Source organism: Acanthisitta chloris, unplaced genomic scaffold, assembly GCF_000695815.1.
Source record: "Acanthisitta chloris isolate BGI_N310 unplaced genomic scaffold, ASM69581v1 scaffold18281, whole genome shotgun sequence".
Taxonomy (NCBI): Eukaryota; Metazoa; Chordata; class Aves; order Passeriformes; family Acanthisittidae; genus Acanthisitta; species Acanthisitta chloris.
In genome coordinates, this window is record NW_008657876.1 from 2,521 (window position 1) to 19,452 (window position 16,932).

At 44.9% G+C, this 16,932-nt stretch overlaps 1 protein-coding gene across 2 annotated transcripts in view; it reads right to left on the reverse strand.

Moving 5' to 3' along the window:
- Positions 1-254: 254 nt before the first annotated feature.
- MATR3 (matrin 3) overlaps positions 255-16,932 on the reverse strand; it is an 18,356-nt gene continuing 1,678 nt past the window's right edge. The window contains exons 2-14 of one of the 2 annotated variants that reach the window (XM_009084901.1): positions 13,170-13,231; positions 12,648-12,689; positions 12,294-12,397; positions 11,080-11,132; positions 10,586-10,711; positions 9,874-9,999; positions 9,530-9,700; positions 8,202-8,333; positions 7,130-7,173; positions 6,312-6,702; positions 3,329-3,722; positions 2,643-2,764; positions 255-1,303 (exon numbers count right to left, since the gene is read on the reverse strand). In XM_009084901.1, the coding sequence (XP_009083149.1) occupies positions 1,253-1,303; positions 2,643-2,764; positions 3,329-3,722; positions 6,312-6,702; positions 7,130-7,173; positions 8,202-8,333; positions 9,530-9,700; positions 9,874-9,999; positions 10,586-10,711; positions 11,080-11,132; positions 12,294-12,397; positions 12,648-12,689; positions 13,170-13,231 (1,818 nt within the window). In that variant the 3' untranslated portion in view covers positions 255-1,252. Of the gene's footprint in view, positions 1,304-2,642; positions 2,765-3,328; positions 3,723-6,311; positions 6,703-7,129; positions 7,174-8,201; positions 8,334-9,529; positions 9,701-9,873; positions 10,000-10,585; positions 10,712-11,079; positions 11,133-12,284; positions 12,398-12,647; positions 12,690-13,169; positions 13,232-16,932 lie in introns of both variants that reach the window. The other variant, XM_009084902.1, reaches the window with a different exon arrangement.

Below are 16,932 nucleotides of genomic sequence, written 5' to 3' on the forward strand. Positions count from 1 at the left end.
AAACCCCCCAAACCTCTAGAAATAAAACTGTCAGCAGAATATCCCATCCCTACCAGGGTTTTAAGCAGTGATGTTTTAACGTGTCTGGAAGGGCAGGAGGGCTTAGGGAGCACGAGTTATGCAGAGAGCTGCTGCGGCACAAGTGTTACACATGCACACTGTAAAGAGCTCCAGTCTGGGGGTGGTGGCTTGACACAGGATAAAGAGTTGAGCAGACACACTGGTTAACATGCCAAACATCTCTAACAAACCACTGTGGCCTAGCTTGGTTTATTGGGAATCACTTTAGTAACCTGAAGTCACAAAGAAGCAGTAAATAACAAAAACTACAGATAAACACAGGTTACACATGCAAATTCCTGTTCACATCTCACATGTGCAGGTAACATTAAGAGCACAGTTCTAAGAGTCTTGACAAAACCAGATTCGAACGAAAAACAGCGTTAAAATGCAGGTACGAAAAGTTCCATGTGAAGAATACAAAGGTACCTTAGTCCACTTGAGGACTCCAATGCTGCTTTTGATATAGCAGAGGTGAGGACAGCAATGAGGTTCAAGTAAAAGCAGGAAGAGCTCGAGGAAATAATACTGGTCAGGAGAATGGGCATTTACTTCTCACTAAAAATACACAGAACAGCTCAAGAGGAAAGTCTAGCAAGAGCTTAGAAAAAAAAAAATCACAAAGTTGTAAAACTAACCACTAATTTCCCTATTTGCTCTAGATAACAGCAGTGACATGAAAAGAAACTGCAGTTCAACATTTAAAAATGCAACTTACATTGAAAGACTTTTTCAAGTGAAATGCAATGACAACCTTACACTCAAAATTAAACAGCTGTTAGGCTCAGACCCAGACATGGAATGTTCTAGGTAAAATAAAAATACAGTGTTATTTCTCAGTTTTTATTCAGAATGGAGTTGAAAGACAATTTCTGAAGCTTGAAAGTCGCAAATTTCAGTTAAATCAAGGGTTTTTCCCATAGATGAGCTTTTCACCAGGGTGCAAGATTTGCTTCTGTAATAGCTTTAAGTGTCAAAACAATAACTTGTTGCCATTCTCACATTAAGAACAAATTGTTGTCATTAACTTAACTGCATATGCTTTTGGCTACAACATTTAACACATGAACAGACCTAGAATGCTACTGTATCTCACTAGAACATAAAAGAATACAGTATTCCATCTACTACTGCTTTTAAAAAAGAACAACATTAAAAACAAAGCCACCTTTCCTCACAGCCTTCCTTCTCCTTAGGCTTCTTTCTTTTGCCTGTAGTCTTCTGCCATTTTATCCAGAATTTTCTGTGGAAAGAAAGCAAGCACATTTGGGATGTATTCAAGGAGTTTCTTACAGCCACAACACCAAGAACAGAGACATAAATGCCATTCTAAGTGAAAACCTCTGAGCATTAGCTGTCCTAGCCAGGCTGGCACTTCTCCCTGCCCTGCAGGGGGCAAGCCAAGGGAACTCCTTTCCACCTTGTCCTGGGCCTGTGACAGCAACTGTGCCACTTACCTGGGCTGAATGTGCCGTCTCTAACACCACACAGAACGTGCCCCTCCCTAGAGAAGGTGTTTTGGGGAAGCTGGAGGCATTTGTTACCACTTCGATGGCATTTGGTGGCAACATCAACAAATTACATAGCTGTAATTTATATAATATCTAGTTACTGACTCCTTGTGCTCTCCAAGTAAAGGAGATTCCCAGACAGAGAAGTGCCATTGTGAAGCAAAACTGAATTCCCCTTCCCTCCCCAATCCCAAACCCTTTTCCGATGTCACAGTCACTCACAAGCAGCTCGTTAGTCATTTGTGCCATGGAAAAAACAAATCATGTTCTCGTTAAGTAATAGTTAACAAATTGGCACTATTCCCCCCCTTCCCTCTTCCCAACAATCAGGTGCCTCAATGGAAAACAAAAAGAAAAGGGCTATGGTGATGGATGAGGTGGGTTCTTCCTACAAGGCCCTGCATGGCAACTCAGCTTCTCATCTACTCCTCCAGAGGTGTCTGCTTGGTGCCATCTGCCTTCCCAGGCCCTGTGTTTGTTTAGGGCTCCCTGTCACTGCAAACCTTTGGAGCCTGAGGTGTTAGCTCTCCTCTGTGGAGCCCCCGGGGTGTGCTTTCTGCTGGAAATCCACTGCAGGGCTGCCAGAATTCCCTTCAGGACTGCCCTGCCCTGCAGGTAGTACTTGGGCAGCTCACAGCGGGAGGCTACAGCAGCAGCAATGACACTCATGCAATCATGTGATACCTCAGCCAGTTCCAAACTGTATAAAGTGCTCACAAAATCAGAAGTTGCAAATGGTTTGGGTTTTTAGGCTTCATCTGAAGCTTTGCTGACTGATTAAAAACACTCTCAAAGGGGCATGTTGAGGAATCTGAGCCAACTGTATTTGCATTGCACTGCTACTCAGCCTGGCCTTTATTCCAACTGCAATTCCCTCTTTTAATCCAGATTTACCAAAGAAAAAAGCTGGAGCCCATCTAAACTGTATATTCTTTTGCAAGATGCAGTTTTAGAGAGGTCTCAGCCAATTTGCACTGCCTGAAGGCTATTTAGCTTTCCTCAGCCCAGCCTCAGTGATCTCTATTCCCCAGGAAAGAATCAACCATTTAAAAGGAACAAGTTTTGCCTTACCTTCAACTTTTGATAATGAGGAAGGCTGCTGCAATGGGTCTTTTTTGCAACATCTTCATTTGTGTAGAACAGGGAACACAATTTGCAATAAAACCCTGTTTTGGGTACCACATAATTCACACCTAGAGGAGTAAACACCACAAAATAAACCTAAGAGAGCTACTCTACATCATTTCTTTTAATGTCATATGTCATTCAGCTAAATCTTACAACCATAATTCACGGTACATGAAAAGCTGCTTTATCTGTAAGAGTCCCTGCTTTAGTCTAGTCAAGCCGGGGCCTAGGAACAGCTGAACATGTGCAGGTTTGTTAACTTAAAGCCAACCTTGCAGATTAAGGGTCCGTTTTAGAGGTTTCTCAAAAGGACTTCACAATTTTCTATGATGATTTCGTATTTTCTAAACTATTACACTGCTGTGCTTTGTGCTAAGTAATTGAATTGCTGTTGCTAAAATATACCTCTTGCAATTAAATTTCTGCCTAAGGAAAGTGCTGTGGAGAACAGGATGGAAACAAGGGAGAAAGAAGGAAAATGCTAGGGTTAGGGAGGGAGTGGAGGAGGGGGAAGCCCTGACATGAAAGGCCATGGGGCAACGTGTTGCCAAAAAGAAAAGTCAGATGAGATGAGAAATGCTACTGCAATGCACAGAGAGGTACTGGCAAAGGAATGGAAAGAGCCTTACCAACAGGAATGTTTGGCTGGTATGGCCCAATCCTGAACTCATCTGGAATGAGAGCTTTCTCCTGGACATTCTTAGTTTCCTGTTCCTCCTGGGGGTCTGTGTTTTCCTGGATGTTTTTCTCAGCATCCTGTGCTGCTGTAGCATCAGAACCTTCCACACTTTCAGCCTTCATATTCTCTTCGGGTTTGGTTCCATTCTCTAGCGTTTCACCTTCCTGCTCTGCCTCCTCAATCTTGTCCACCTTGATCTCTGCCAAGCTGTCATCATTCTTGCCAGCAGCTTTCCCTGCCAGGCCTGACTTGCGGAGCTTCTGGTGGTCTGAGTCCTCCTCATCTCCCACCTCATCCAGGGTGACAAACCCCTCCATGCTGCGCGGGAATCCGCCCACGTAGCGCTGTGGGGAGAACGGGGCCTTGGTCAGCTCAGCCTTAACTGCTGCCCTCAAACCCTCCTGAGTTTTGCAACAGAAATAGCTTCTCCAAACTCCCTGGAAAAATGCTCCAGTTCACAGTTCTACAGTATGTTCAGGGGTCTGAATAGACCTCAGAGATCACCCAGCCCCAACCCCCTGCCCTGGGCAGGGACACCTCCCACCAGAGCAGGGTCCTCAAGTCTTTAGACAACCTGGCTGTGAACACTGCCAGGGTGGGGCCAGCCACAGCCTCCCTGGGCAACCTGGGACACTGTCTCACCACCCTCACAGGGAAAACTTCTGCCTGATATCTAATCTTTTTTTCCATCTTTCAATTTCTCCCCATTGTTCCTTGTCTTGTCCCTGCAGCTCCTAACCAAGAGTCCCTCTGCAGCTTCCCTGGAGCCCCTTCAGCTCCTGGCAGGTGCTCTGAGGTCTCCACACAACCTTCTCTTCTCCAGGCTCAACAGCCCCAACTCTCTCAGCCTGTCCTCATAGGGAGGTGCTCCAGTGCTCTGATCAGCTTTGTGGCCTCCGCTGGCCTTGCTCCAACAGTTCCATGTCCTCCTGATGTTAGGGACACCAGAGCTGTGTGCAGGACTCAAAGACAAAGAGGGAAGCAAAGGGCTAGAGCACATGAGGAAGGGCTGAGGGAGTTGGGTTGGTTAGCCTGGAGTGACCTCATGGCTCTCTGCACCTCCCTGACAAGGAGTTGGAGAGAGGTGAGGGATGTCTCTCCTGCCATGGATGGAGGGAGAGGCCTTGAGCTGAGATAGGGCAGAGTCAGACTGGATGTTAGAAATAAATGTTTTCCCTGCCAGGGTGTTCAAGCACTGGAATATTGCTCAGGGAAGTGGTGGAGTCACCATCCCTGGAGGTGTTTAAGAGGTGTCTGCATCTGACACTGGACGTTCTGGTTTAGGGGTTACACCAGAGGCAGGTTAAGAGATGGACTTGATCTCAGAGGTCCCCCTCCAACCTTGATGACTCTATGATTCTACTCCAGGTGGGTCTCAGCAGAGCTGAGCAGAGGGACAGACTCCCCTTCCTCACCTGCTGCCCACACTCCTTTGAATGCAGCCCAGGACACAGCTGCTTTCTGGGCTGTGAGTGCACACTGCCAGCAAGTCCTTCCCTGAACACCTACCTCACTCATCCAAACACCTTCTCAGGCCTGCAGCTGCCACAAGCTCTTTCAATTGCACCAACTACCCCAAAATCAAGTACTCCACTGCAGAATACTATTTTTTTTGCATCATGAGGGGTCACTGTTTCACCATATCAATGTGTGATTTCAACTTGAGAATTTCAGTACCTTTTTGCTCTATTCTTACTTTGAAAGTCCTTTCAACATGAATACTTTAAGTCATTCTAGAATGCACAAGTTTTGTTTCACAAAAAGTTCCACAAGATCCACAGATCCTCAAATTCATGTTTGAAGAGAAGGTAAAACCTTACCAGAACTATTCTGTGCCCACTAATGGTATGAAGGTTCATGAAGAAAAATTAATTAAAAGCATTTTCCAACAGTGGGAAGCTTAGAGCATCTCCACATTAAAAACCCAACCAAACAAAAATGAACCCAAACCCCACCAACCACCCCAACAGTGGAGGTCCCTGAACATTCCCTCCTCCCATGGAGACATCACTATTCCACATGTTTAACAGCAGTCACGAGAAGGACTAAAACAGCACTAGCTCTGTGAATGTAGGTCTTCTTCAAGGAAGCAAGTTTGGGTCTGAGGCAGCTAATCACAGCTGACACCCACACCCCAAGCACTAATCCCTGCTGTATGCACTGCCAGTATCACTCCCAGCACCATGGCACCTCCTTCCTGACAGGAGGACCCTCTGATCTGACGTCCATGCACACTTCGTTCATTAATAAGGAACATCTCATTCACTTTCTTGCAAAACAACATTGCAAGTGAATAAAGTTACTCCAACTCTGCACACTGCTCCACAGGACTGAGTAGGAGTAACAGCAGATGGCAGGACACAAAAACCACCAGTGGGATCACGTAGTGAAGAAAAGGGAACTCACAGCACGTGGCCTGTGAAGACACCTGGAAACCAGTTATGCTCTTTCTCCAAAGGGAAAGGGTCCTGGCTAACTGCAGATGGGCTCAGCTAACCCCCAGCTGCACATACAATTCTGTCCAAGTCCACTTTAGCCTCAAGTCCCAAATAGATCACTTTTTTTGCATGTCACTGTTGTGCTCTGTGCTCAAGGGTAACTACAACAGAGAAACTGCTGGGGAGAAAACAGTTCTGGGTGCTCAGTATTGGCCAAAAAAGAGGTGAGGAGAAAGGCAAGCAAACCCCAGAAAGCGACACGGGTGGAAGCCCACAAGGCAAAGGTTTCTGTCAAACAGAACCAGGGATTTAGAACTAATCCATGTGGATCTTCCGCTTTCTCCACATGAGCTTTGACACCTGCTGCCCTTCAGACTGGTATGCCATGTGTTTTCAAGACCCCCAAAAAGATCTGCAATGCTGTACATGGTGTGCTAGCTAAGTCAGACCAGGCTTCTCCCTCACGCTGTATGATTCCCTTGCGATATGATTTACCTTCTTAAGCTTTTTCTTGGCTGCTGGAGTAGCCACAACATTCCCCTCAGTTTTTACAGTCACATCATCAGGTGTATCCTTCTTTTCTTCAGTAGTCACATCAGCTAAATTGCCAACATCTGCATCCTCTCCTGCTGAGCTGCCACTTTCCAGCAGCGCTGCTGCCTCCTCCTCATCCACCAGCAGCTCATCTTCCGACTCCAGGAGTAAACTGGGCTCATCCTGGTCTGCCTGTTCCCCACTTTTGGCACCTGAGGGCTCAGCAGGATCATCTGGTTTCTCCTCTTTTGCTTTTTCTTCTGTGCTGCCACTTTCAGGTTTCTGAGCAGTTTCTGTTTTGGACTTCTTATCGCTCGGGGAATCTTTGCTGTCTGGAGAGTATGTTCTCTTTCTGTAAGGAACAAAGAACACTTGTTGCTTGTAAACCTGGAGAGAGCCCAAAGATTACTCAAAAAAAGGTTTATATTTCTCTAGACAAGCCTGAAAAATACTGTGTTTCAGCTCAGAAAAGGGAAGGCTGAGGGGAACCTTGAAGGACACCATTCAAAAGGTTGCTCCAAGGAGAAACTGTCCTTACAGACAGGACAACTGCTCATGGGTTTCAATTGCAGGAAGGGTAATTATGGATGGAAAGGATTTCCTGAGGAGCCTGAAGAGCCTGTGAAAGCTCCATCATTAGAGGAAGAGGGTGGGTAGCACACTGGAAACAGTTCATCTCTGGGGACAGCAAACAACCATTTGATCTCAGAGCTTGCCCAATGATAAGGTGTTTTCACATTTCTTTTAAACAACATTAAGCTTTAACAGCAAGAAATTACCTAGTTTTATCCTTTTTTAGCAGTTCAACTCCTTTGTTGGGAATCTAAAAGAAAATGAAGCAACCTTTGTGAGTCACATCAGAGAATGATTTACACAACTGTTGCAGCCTTAACTCAGATCAAAGCACAAACCAGCCAAGTGCTTCCAGCTACATTCGCCCCCAGGGGTTCTTGTGCCATACCCACCCACAAACTCTGATCTCACCTCAGAGAGGACCAGGCCAACCTGGAAATCCCATGTCTCCATTCACAGGGATCCAACACAAAACAAAAGGGATATCCTGCTCCAGAAAATCCACATACAGTTCCCGTTCTCTTAACGAACACAGCACTGTGGTGCAGGCACTGGCACAGAGCAGTTCTAAACTGCACTTTTCTCCCTATCATCGGTGGCAAACCTTTAGGAAACTTACAGCACCTCACCTGATGAGTTACTGAGCAGGAAGTGTCACCTGTAGGCAGTAACACTGTTAAATGCATTGCTGGAGTACATGAATTTGCCACTAAGTGATCATTTTGGAGCATGCTCACATGCAACAGTAGGATTTCCTCATACTCCACAACACAAAGTTTACATTTTCAGGAGACAACTTGACAGTTCGATTTTTCCTGCTTTTCTGCCTGGTCTGATGGACAAAGTCCTATAACTCAAGAATATTACCCTGGTGTTATGCAAAAACAAAGCCCTCAGCCAATCTCTCCCTCCTTCATATGAGCTGCACATGCAGAGTACAGTTCTGATAGATCATACACTTATTCTTTTCCAGAGGAGGGGGAAGAAAACCAGAACCCACACCCCAAAACATTCTAACTGAGCCATTTTCACTAGAATCTGCACCAATCCCTCTAAAATCTGAGTTCTAGTAATGTTTGGGGTTTGTCTAATCTGAAAGGAATATCCTTTAGCTTTGTTCTAGGCCTTATAACACCTCTCTTGGGCCAAGGAACCTCACTGAAGGAGCCAGAAGATATTAAAGCAAACCATTTTACAAACAACACTGAATCCTCAGCAAGTGCTAATTGTCTTCACTTTACACCTTCAGCTACAATTAAAAACCAAGCCAGTCCCTACCCTCAAGACCAGCTTCTTGTACTTTTCAGATAAATCCACTTTCACACATCTGCCTTGGAACCAAAGTGCTTTGTTGGCACAATGCTCAACCATGGCCAAAGCATCTTCTCTGGTCTCCATCTCGATGAAGGCCTGGAGAGATGAAAACACACATGAAAAAGGACTAGGGAACACACAACACTTTTGCAGGCAAAGCTCTTGAACTTAAACCATTTCCAAATGCTGAAACAAAGTGATGAGGTTCAGCTACACGTGTCCTCCCCTAACACTCTCAATCCACCCAAGCACTCTGTGCACCCCACATTTTCCATTCACTGACACCTGTCCCATGGACAGTTCTGGAATTAAACAGGCATCTAAACAGTCTGCAAAAAAGTCACCATAAAAATGATTTATATAAAAAAAGCATCTGGACAATGAAACTGTTTGTGTGTCTGGGGATTCCAGGGGAGCAGAGAACTACCCCAGTGTTTTGCTGTTTGCGAAGCCTGAGGCAGAGAGGCAGTGACTGCTGGTGTGCCAGCCCAGCTCTGAGGAGCTCTGCAGGGCCCAGGGCACACTAAGCTTGCTGGACAAGCTTTAAACAGCACATCTGGGCTGGAGTATCCTTGACAGAAAGCTAAAAGCTGTTTCTGCAGCCAACTTAGACAGCAAGGGGTTTTGGTTTTCCAGTGAAGTAAGGTCAGGAAGGACTTCCTAGGGATCACAGAATAGAGCCTAGTGATTTTTTCACTTCCCAAGTGTGGCATTAGGGGACTCAGGCACTCATCTCTTTGAAAAAGCACTGGAATTTCCTACTGAACTCAAGGGAGCAACAAACTGGGACAGCAAAGCTTAAAAAAACAAGAACCACATAGCTGAAACCCTTGTGTATTTACAAAAATCACGTCCATGCACACCCCAAGCATTTCACCACACACATGCAATGCACTGTCTTCAAACCTTTATTCTAAGGCTAGAGGGCCACAGCAGGACTGGTTTTGTTTAGTCTTAGAGAACGACAACTAAAGGGCACACGGAACAAATGCGTAATAGTGGAAAAATCTGTTAATGTTTCCTAAGAAACGTTTTTCTCAGCCCTAAGAAAACAGTCCCCATGCCCCATGAAATCTGCGTAAGTCAGTCATTAAGCCTCGATGCCAACATACCTCGCTCCCAGCCAGGCCTGTTTCTGCTTCTACAGCAGCTCAAGTTACAGGGACACGTGGCAGGAAGCTCCACAGCAACCCCCACCTACCCTGGCCCCGGATCACTCCCACACTGTGCCACAGCAGCAGGTCTGCCCACGCACCAGCTAAGGGCAGCTGAAAGCCTCCCGGGGCAGTTACCTGGCTTTTCATCCGCATCAGGATGTAGTTCTTGATTTTGCCATAGGGCTCAGCCAGTTTGAGCACTGCGTTGTCAGAGTACCCTGAGTGAGGCAAGTTGCTCAGGTGGATCACACGGCCGAGCTCTGGTTTGGGTGGCTCATTCTTCTGGTCAGGTTTGCCCTCAGGTTTCTGAAGTGAAAAGGGAATGACACTTTTTGAAGATGTGAAACATAGCTGGGTGACCGACTCAGGTGATACAGCTGAGAGGTACAGAAACCAGGAATAAATTCAATGAAACAGCCTTGTAACACCGAGTGCTCCAGTGAAAAAAAGGCAATGTTAAGTGAAGCACAATGTTTTACCTTGATTCTCTTGTACTTCTGTGACAAGTGGACTCTGACTGGTTTGCCAAACACCAGGGCAGGTGTTGTGGAATAGTATTCCACTGCAGCCTGGGCATCTTCAGTGGTTGACATTTCAATGAATGCCTGAAATGACACAGACCCAAATCAAACGCTGCTCCCTCAGGAATCTCATTTCGATCCACACCTCAAGCCCTTCCTTGCCTTCTTGTAAAAACAGCTCCACCAAAAATGAGAACTGCCTTTCGGTAACCACATTATTAACGGACCTGCAGAACTTGGCTGAATTCACATACTTTACTTAGGTGTTTGCTTACACTCCACCTAGATTTAGAGTCAGAACACCCAACTGCTTCCTGCTTTTTCTCTTCTAGGATATTGGCTCTTTCCACACTTCAAAATATAACACATTGTGTGATACAACTTAACACAGAGTATGTTTTCAGAGACTATTAAAACAAGAACAGAATGTGATGTTGTTGAGAAAGCTATGAAGAACCAACAAGAAGGATTTTTAATAGTTCAATGAAAATGCAGCATTTCTGGAAAGAAAATTCCAGGAAAAGGCCTTCCTTTCCCACATGGGAGGGAAAATTGGTGACATGTGTGTCACCTTGCTTGGTAGCCAAGTCTGTCTACAGATGCAAAGCTCAGCCAGTCCCAGAAGCACACCAGAGCCACCAGCCAGCAGTGCTACGGAGCCGAGTCTTACCTCATTGATCTTGTTTAGAATCAGGTGATTTGTGATTATTCCAAAGGGCTCAACAAGCTGCAGCAGTTGGTATCTCAAGTTCTTTCCCCTCTGGAAATCCATGATGTGCACAACTCTGCTTGTTTCCTGTTGGAGACAAAGCATGAAAACACACACATCAGCCAACCTGAACAGTCTGACAAGGTTCTGCTCTAATTTTACCTCTTATTTTGTTACATTTTTAAACCTTCAGTAGTAGTCAAAACAAGAAAAGCCACAGAACTTCCTCCAGCTTCCCCATTAGAGAATGTCTGAGGAGGTTCTGTACAGTTTTGGTTGTAGAGTCCTTGGCACAACAACCCCCCAAGTCTTATACCAAAGCTTCAGCACTTCCACACAGGTCCTCAAATCACTTCTAAAGACAATCCATCCATTAAACGAGTATCTTAAGGCAGCAAACAAAAACTGTACAACAAATTGATGGGTTAAAACAGTAATGAATGTGTAATACTAACCACTCTGCCCTTCTGCATGTGCCTCGGTCCTTGCATATTCCCATTTCCAGCTCCTTTAGGAAATGAAAGCAATGAACAAGCTCAGTTCAGCCTGTCAGACTGGGATTGACACATCTCATCACCAGTTCTTAAAAGATGTAAGTCACTTGTAATACCAAACCAGGATGACATCAGGTTTTAACAACTAATTATTTCATCACAGTCTAAAAAGGCTTTTAATTTCTTCCCGAGGTGCTGTAACTTGGGCTCCTCCCTCTGCTCACTCACTTCAATATGAGAGAAAGAGCTGCAGTTACTGCAGGAGCAGCACAGAATAAGTAAAGCCTGTTGAAAAAAAACCCAATCTCTCCTGCCTGAGGAAGATTTGCCATAGCAAAACATCTCTGTACACAAAATATATGACTGAGATCTCTTATCTATGACACTTGACAGTTGAGGGTTTAGGTTCTAAACCATCCCAAATTCTTTCACAGTGCCCATTTGACTAGGAAACACCTGAGAAAAGCCATTCAGGTAGTTTGGCTCATAATCAAGTGCGAGATGTTTTAAACTATTAACAGCATTACTTTAATGAAATCAAAGCATTATCATCTAAAAACCTGCCTAAACTACTTGTACTCTGTCTGAATAGCAGGAAAACTCATTAGCTTTACTCTTTTAGTCACTCAAACAATTTAAGAGGTAGGAAGTAACAGCACCAGGCCAGAACCTGGTCCTTAGCCTTCCAGGGAGGAAGAGGCTTACATCACCCATCCTCCCACTTCTCAATTGCTATTCACATTTATTTGTTAAACTCATTTGAAATTAGGAGGAAGAACTACTCAGGACATTGAATTCTTTTAAGTTTCACCCAGAAAACTCCAAAACATGGAGCTACTTGGAAGACAGATACAAAAACTTCCTACACAGAAAAAAAATCCAAGTCCAAGACATGTGTCGATTAATCACAGTTCAAACCCAGCAGCTGGAAGGGGTCTGGTAGTCAGATCCAAGTCCAAGACACGTGTCGATTAATCACAGTTCAAACGCAGCAGCTGGAAGGGGTCTGGTAGTCAGGGCTGGGAGCAAGGGGAAAGTCCTGGCCAGGGAGGGACTGAAGTATTTCAGTTCTACTGGTCAGAAAAGTGTTCTGTTGCTTTAAATCACAAGTAACAAATTAACACGAGACCAAAACCAGCAAGAAGTTAAGCCTTGTAAAGGCAGGCTGAGGTTACCTCTTGGCCCAACAGGAGGTCCTCCAAGGTGGAATGGAGGTGGTGGTGGTCCCAGAATTCCTGGTGCAGGGTTTGTGGACTGCTGCAACATAAAGGGATCACCCCTAGAAAGGAAGAAAATACACTGTAATTTTAAACCAAAAACCTGAAGCTTTCATTCTCAAAGCCCTCCAATCTCTGCAGAGTGTCTATGCAGACAACTTTAGCTACTTTTGCTGCTGCTCTTCAGCTAGAAGAGCAGGGGAGGAGAACGCATGTGAAGCAAAGGAGGTGTGTTGTTCCACATCAAATGCTAAGAACCTCCTCTGCTTCAAATAAAAAACTATAAATACTTCAGAATTAATTACTACTTACATTCCATGTCCTGAATCACTGTCAGGATTCCATTCTGGGTATCTTAAAAGAAACAAAATTAAAAGAAAATATAAGAAAAATGTAATCCCCTCTACCTATGTAACACTTGACACAGGCAGTGACACCTGCACAGGTAACACAGCCACAGCCCAGGGCAGCACCAGGGACCACTGCAAGGGCTATGAGCAGCACCTGGGACAGAAGTCACTCTCAGCACTGCCCAAGTTAGAGCACAAATTGCACACTGTTTTACAGCAACAATTTAGAAGTTGGTATCGGTGATAAAAATCACAACAGATTCTCAGCTGTTAAGATCCAACTCTAAAGTCACAGAATATGCTGAGCTAGAAGGACCCACAAGGATCATCAGCCCAAGCACTGGCCCCTGCAGAGGACATCCCCAACAGTCCCACCCTGTGTCTGAGGGTGGACAAGGCCCCCTGAGCTCTGTCAGGCTGGTGCTGTGCCCAGGTTGAGAGGTAGTTGCCCTCAAGCCCCATTTACTGTAGTTGCAGTTCATACATTTCGAGCAGCAGCTGACAGCGGCGGCTGTGAGTTGCTCCATTGATGTGGTGGTTCCACTCCTGCAGCAAAGTAAACAATTCACCATTAACAGCTACACAGGACAGGTCATTTCAGCAACATTACGTCCTACAGCAGCAGTCTCTGCTCTTCTCTGCTGAAGCACTGCAGATACATAGGTAACAAACCCTCTCTGTAGTGCTTCCAAGAGACACTGGACCTACCTCCTCCCTCCTAACCTGTGTGAGAAGGGGTGTGATGAAATCCGTTCCTGCCTCCCTGGGCTAACTGCTACAGCACACGTGCACAGCACTGCCATGCCAGCCCTCAGAACTGAATGCTCAGTGTGTGCTCGCCTTCAGTCACTGCAGAATTTCCTCCCCTCTCTCTGCTTCATTCCTCAGACTTTCACAGATTAAACACTCCAATTTTTAGAACCATAAAAAGGCCAAGAAATTACAAGGAATTCAGAAAGGAAAGACTACAAGAAATCAAAGTGCACAGCTAGGACAAGCTACATGTATACAGGTGAAATATAAAAATATACGACTATTTGAGGGGGTAATCAAGACAAAAGGAGATCTAAATCAAGATGGTACGAAGGAGGAATAACAGACTTAAACCAAATCAGGCAGGCAAAACTCCTCCTGGTTCTGGCTTCAGCACTAGAAAGGAATGAGGGTTTGTGCTTCTGCTCTGCAGAATACTTAGATTACAAAGCGAGTTATTTATTTTAGTGCCTGATCTCTGTATCCTTCCATTCTCATCAGTATCAGTTTGTGTTTCATTCACACTGTGAAGTGACAGAACTTGTGGAGTTTCCCTGCTGCACATCTGGGAGCCACAGCCTGGCTCCTCGGGGAGCAGAGACTGCAGTGAGCCAGGCTGGGGTGAGGGGAGGGTAATTCTGGGTCTCTGGGGGCACTTTACCAACTGGAGGTTTTCCCTTACCATCCATAAACACACATACTGCACTAGCCAACTGCTCACAAATGGCTCTTCTGACATGTCTATTCCTGCTCAGCACCCACAAAGGATTTTTCCCTAACCCTCCTCTTTCCTGATTTTTGGTTGCCACCACACTAGAGCCATATCCTTCTGGACAGAGTGAGACACTCCTGGTGCTCACTGTAGTGCTTCCATAGGCTAAATGCCTACCCTGCACGTTCCACAAAGGAGGAAAACCAGGATTTAGAGTCATCTCCCTCTGCAATATTACTCCATGACAACATGGAGCAAGATGAAACCTTCATCCATTTTAGCAAGAAGATGTAAAATGAGAGCATCACTTTCTTGCTAGTTGTACAAGCTGTGGGCTCTGCAGATATAACCAAACAGATTGAAAAAAAACCACCAAAACCCCAAATCTGTGAAACACCCAATGCAAAGATTTTTCAGTTAGCACTACACTCTGGAAACAGTCCCTCAAACAGCAGCCCCCTCTGATTTGGGGTGTGCAGTCAGTACAGCCTCTGTGGCTGATCCTGCCAGACACAACTTTGAGGCTCTCACATATAATTAAAAAATACTCAAAGCTGATGTAGAAGCTATTGCAAACCAGAGGCAAAGCTAGGAAGATCTAATCCTCATTATACTCCAAATGCTTTCAAATTGGCCAAAAAGGGCATCTGACATACCACTTGGGTATTTCTTTTTCTCCCAGGAACAGGATGGCTCTACATTACCTTGCTATTAACCTGGATCCCTCTGCTGCCTGCACCCCATGGAGCTGTCCCTCCTCCCCAGTTCTGGGGAACCACAGGTATATATTTACATCGACATGAATGGCCCAAGTTAAGCCAGAGAAAACCTGTGCTGAGCTTCTCAAAACCCAATTCCCTCCTGTCTCTGTCGATGCAAGTAAAAGGACACACTGTTCCTCACAAAATTAGGCCAAACTCAAGCACCTAATTTTAGCCACTGCTATTAGGGACACAGCCAGGTTTTCCCTTGGAGATGTACCATGGTTTCAAGTGCTTAACCTCCAAATACATCTGCTCATGGTGCATCAGCCTCGGTGTCTGGTAGGGAAAACAATCCCTCTACCACCTCACTCCTTGACAAAGGGATCAGGATTGACAAAATGCCCAGTAACTGGGGCACAGTTTACTTCACAGACAGAAAACGAACTGGATCTTAAAAAACAGACACAACCAATTAAAGAAGCAATTAAGAACCTCACCAAAAGGAAAAAACCAACAGGACTAGTCTGACAGTTCAAGTTACACTGAGGGTGTTTAACCCCTTGCTCAGGCTTAACATACACATTTATCAAATGCTTTTAAAATCGACAGTATTTTTACCTGGAGGTGCACGAAGTGAGATTTCCATACTGCAGTGGTAAGTTTACACTGCCCCAGCTAAGAAAAAAAAAAGCAGCATTCCCTTTCTGCTTTCCAGAAATTTTGGTTCAGATCAGATTCCTTTAAAGGCTCAGTTTGATTTGATTCAGTTTTGTGGGTGGTACAAAACCAGGAGTTCTGTACCAGTTCGGTGTGCAAAGCAGAGGAAAGAAGGAGAGAAAGAGAAATTCTTGCTGTGACATGTTTTCTGAAATTCCAAAGCCCAAACTTGGGTGATAAGAAACAGATGATCCAATCTCAAATATTTTAGGGTACACTGGGCAGTTTAAGGCAAAGTATATTCCTAAAAAAAAAAAGATGGTTTGACATGTTACAGACGAGTTCAGTCACTGTCATGCTGTCAAAAGGATTTGGTATCTCTCATACCTGGAAACCTGTTTCACTGTGGCTATCCCTTCCATAGAGCAGCACTCCAGAGCACACTAAGAGCCACGAGGCTTTAAAACAAAGAGCTATAAGACCCCTACTTACAGGATTCTTTGTTGCCATCTTCAAGGGCCTCAGAAGTTTTTCAATCTAACCCAATGAGGTCCTTTTACAGACCTGAGCGTGGCAGCTAAACAGTTAACACTTACACCTTTTGTGACCAAATACAGGAGACAAGACACCTGGATTACTGTGATTTATATACAAAGTCGTTAAAGCAACACAAGTTCAGAGACTGTCAGATCAGCTGGAACCAAACTGTGTGTGCTCTAAAACTGGTTTGATCCTTTCCTTGCAGAGACAGAATAACTCTCGTGTTTCCAAAAGATTAGATGTACAGAAGCAGCACTTTTTGAGAGGCAACTGTAAAGAAATGGTTAGTAACAGCAATTCCACATCAATTTCACAGTAATAGCATGTATTATATTTTCAATTGAAGGCCTTTGAGCTAATCAGCCGCTAATTGTGACAAGAGGGGCACTGTATTAGCCAATTAGCCAATTCAATTGCCTAATATCCTGAAAATCAGCAAGATGAGTCACACTGGAAAAGCTGCAAGTGAGAAGGCTCTGCAAATACCGTCTGAATAAACAGGCCATGTTGAGTCACCTGCTCCCTTGGCAGAGCTGGCCATGGCTAAACTAAGAGGGAAGTCTCAGCATCAGCGAACACACCCGAAGATCCACTCTACTTGTGAGCCAAGGAAAGAACACTACTAGGAACACAGAGCAGGATACTGCAACAGCAGACTGATTGCTCGGAGAGTCTACAGGGATAGATGCAACATGTGACAATAAAAAGTGAGTCTGAAGTGTTCTAAGAGAGTTGTGGAAAAAAGGAGAAAAATGACGACAAATTTCAGCCATAGTATGAGAGAGAGGGTTAAAGTGAAATTAAAAAGGCAAGAATGAGCTCATCTAACACGTGGTTTTTACTTTTGCAAATAAGTTCCAGGGCTCTACATTAACTCTTTC